General features: G+C 55.6%; 1 protein-coding gene across 1 annotated transcript; it reads right to left on the bottom strand.

Moving 5' to 3' along the window:
- Positions 1–1,159: 1,159 nt before the first annotated feature.
- On the bottom strand, positions 1,160–2,262 carry LOC133282536 (olfactory receptor 14J1-like). Its single transcript, XM_061478544.1, has one exon. It carries the CDS (start codon positions 2,256–2,258, stop codon positions 1,311–1,313), a length of 948 nt encoding a protein of 315 aa, XP_061334528.1. The 5' UTR covers positions 2,259–2,262; the 3' UTR covers positions 1,160–1,310.
- Between the last annotated feature and the right edge of the window lie 726 nt (positions 2,263–2,988).

The following is a 2,988-nucleotide window of genomic DNA, read 5'->3' as shown; positions in this document are numbered from 1 at the left end:
CTCCAGATTCTTTGTAGGCCCTGCTTAGAGACGGGAAGATTGCTAAGATGTCTCCCTGGAACCTTCTCTTCTCCAGGCTGAAGACCAACATCTCTCAGCCTGTTTCCGTTGGAGATGTGCTCAAGCCCTTAGAGCATCTTTGTGACTCTTCATAAGCCCGTCATTGTAGGATCAGAAGTGAACAGAGGTTGGAAGGGACCCCAGGAGGTCTCAAGTTGAACCCACCAGGAACAGGGTCAGAGCAAGTGGTTCAAGGCTTGATTCAGGCTGAGTTGGAAATTTCCAAGGCCAGAAACTGTACAGCCTCTCTGGGTGACCTGATGCAGCACTTGCCTGAGCCAATGGGAACAAGGTTTCCTTCTGTCCGGGCTGAACCTCTCCTCTGTCACTGTCCCCCACTGCCTTTTGTCCTCCCACCAGGCACCATGGTGAGGAGCCTTGCTCTGTATTCTCCATGTCCTCCTTGCCGCTACAGGCAGCCAGTCCCCATCAGCCTTCCCTTCCTAAGATCTCAGGTCCCCATCAGCCTTCCCTTCTCCAGGATGGACAAGCCCAGCTCCCCCAGCCTCTCTCCACAGGCACCATGATCCAGTCCCTGCCTGTCCTGAGGGCCTGTTGCTAAACCCCCTCCTGCTTGCCAATAGCATTCCTGAACTGGAGATCTGAAACCTGGATGGAGGATTCCAGATCATCCCTTCCATTGTTCTCCTGCCGTGCTCCTGCTCATACAGCCCGTGATGCTGCTGTCCTCCCTTGCTGCCAGGGCACACGCTGCCTCCTGTCCAGCTCCTGCCCACCCAGACCTTTCCCATGGGCTGTTCTCAGCCAGGCAGCCCCAGCCTGTGCCATTGCAGGGCAGTTCCCTGCAGGGACCCCTGTGTCCCCAGCTCCCCTGCCCAGGACTCCCTGAGAGCTCTGCAGCCCCCCCATGCCATCCCATCTCCCCACTCCAGCACAACAGCCCCAGGCCTTGGGCTCCCAAGAGCTCTTCCTGCTGCAGGCACAGAGCTGCCATCCCAGAGCTGGAGCAGCCAGAAAGCTGCTTTCATTCCCCTTCATTCCTGCCATGTGAGGACATATCACAGAGAAGAAGTTGCTGCAGGATCATTTATTTCCCTTAAATACAGTCAGAGACCAGAGTGACACAAAATCTGTGGGTCACACAACACGAGTGGCAACTTAATTAGGAGAAGATGAAAACTGACATTTCTATGAAGACAACATCATCACAAATTGAAATAGGAAAACAAATGTAAAGCAGGAAAGACAGACATGGCCTGTCATGACCTACACTGGAAGCCCTTTCAAGGCTAAAGCAAGCAGTGTATATCTGCTGAAACACATCTGGTCACCAGCTTCCTCACAGCATCCTTGAGCTCCTGGTTCCTCAGGCTGTAGATGAGGGGGTTCACTGCTGGAGGCACCACCGAGTACAGCACTGACACCACCAGATCCAGGGATGGGGAGGAGATGGAGGGGGGCTTCAGGCAGGCAAATGTGCCAGTGCTGAGAAGCAGGGAAAGCACGGCCAGGTGAGGGAGGCACGTGGAAAAGGCTTTGTGGCGTCCCTGCTCAGAGGGCATCCTCAGCACGGCCCTGAAGATCTGCACATAGGACCCCACAATGAAAACAAAACAGACAACAGCAATCAGGGAGGCAACCACAAGAAGCCCAACTTCCCTGAGGTAGGAGCGTGAGCAGGAGAGCTTGAGGATCTGGGGGATTTCACAGAAGAACTGCTCCACAGCATTGCCTCGGCAGAGGGGCAGTGAAAATGTATTGGCTGTGTGCAGAAGGGCACTGAGAAAGCCACTGCCCCAGGCAGCTGCTGCCATGTGGACACAAGCTCTGCGGCCCAGGAGGGTCTCATAGTGCAGGGGTTTGTAGATGGCCACGTAGCGGTCGTAGGACATGGCAGTGAGGAGAAAATACTCTGCTGAAATGAATAAAAGAAAGAAAAAGAGCTGTGCAACACAACCTGTGTAGGAGATGGCCCTGGTGTCCCAGAGGGAATTGGCCATGGATTTGGGGACAGTGGTGGAGATGCAGCCCAGGTCCAGCAGGGAGAGGTTGAGGAGGAAGAAGTACCTGGGGGTGTGGAGGCGCTGGTCGCAGGCTGTGCTGGTGATGATGAGGCCGTTGCCCAGGAGCGCAGCCAGGGAGATGCCCAGGAAGAGCCAGAAGTGGCAGAGCTGCAGCTCCCGCGTGTGTGCGAATGGCAGGAGGAGGAACTGGGTGATGGAGCTGCCGTTGGACATCTGCTGCCTCTGGGCATGGGGCATCGTCAGAGGAGAAAAAGGCAGTGACAGGTTAGGACAGGAGGGATGTCAGATACAGAAGTTCAGTTTACACATTCACGACTGAGCACATTTTAGTAGGAGAGGAGAGGTTCAGCGTCATCGGCAGTCATGTCATTACACTGCTGAGGCTTCCTCCTAGGTACAATCAGAAGAGCATTGCATCAGGCAAAAGGCTCAGTTCTTTGCAGAACCAAGAGAGCTGCAGTGTCCATCAGTCCTCTCCCACTTGCCCTGTGCTCAAACTTGCACTGCCTGTAAGGTGCCTTCACACACAAATTGATCTTAAGAACTCCCACAAACATCTGTCCTGTGCTGAGACCAGGGGAGAACGGTTTCAAAGGGCAGATCACAGAGCTCTCATGGGGAGAAGCAAAGAGCTGTGTGCAGCAGAGCACAGGCAGCAGCCACCTCCAGTTCCAGACCCCAAGAGAGCTGCCTGAACGCACCCTCCCCAGGGCTGGGCTGCACTTTCCCTGCACTCCCTGCCCATGTCTCTGCTGCCCGGAGCTGTCCCTGCCAGGAGCTGCTGCTCTGTGCCCACCTCTGCTCCCTCTCAGTGCTCCCAGAGCCCATGCCATGGGCTGTGTGCTCAGCTCTGCCCTGCACACCCCTGCCTGTGCAGGGGCTCAGGAGCAGCTCACACAAGCCCTCACAAGACTCTCGGTGCCTCCCCCAAAGCAGAGAAGTA

This window comes from Pezoporus flaviventris, unplaced genomic scaffold (assembly GCF_033815535.1).
Source record: "Pezoporus flaviventris isolate CSIRO_AGI_PZ_B2104156 unplaced genomic scaffold, CSIRO_AGI_Pfla_v1 ptg000127l, whole genome shotgun sequence".
Taxonomy (NCBI): Eukaryota; Metazoa; Chordata; class Aves; order Psittaciformes; family Psittacidae; genus Pezoporus; species Pezoporus flaviventris.
Note: the sequence above shows the minus strand (reverse complement) of the source record. Positions and strands in the feature narration are given on the sequence as shown.

Excerpts from the sequence above, each read along its gene's own strand:
- LOC133282536 (XM_061478544.1), bottom strand. The coding sequence starts at position 2,258 with ATGTCCAACGGCAGCTCCATCACCCAGTTCCTCCTCCTGCCATTCGCA.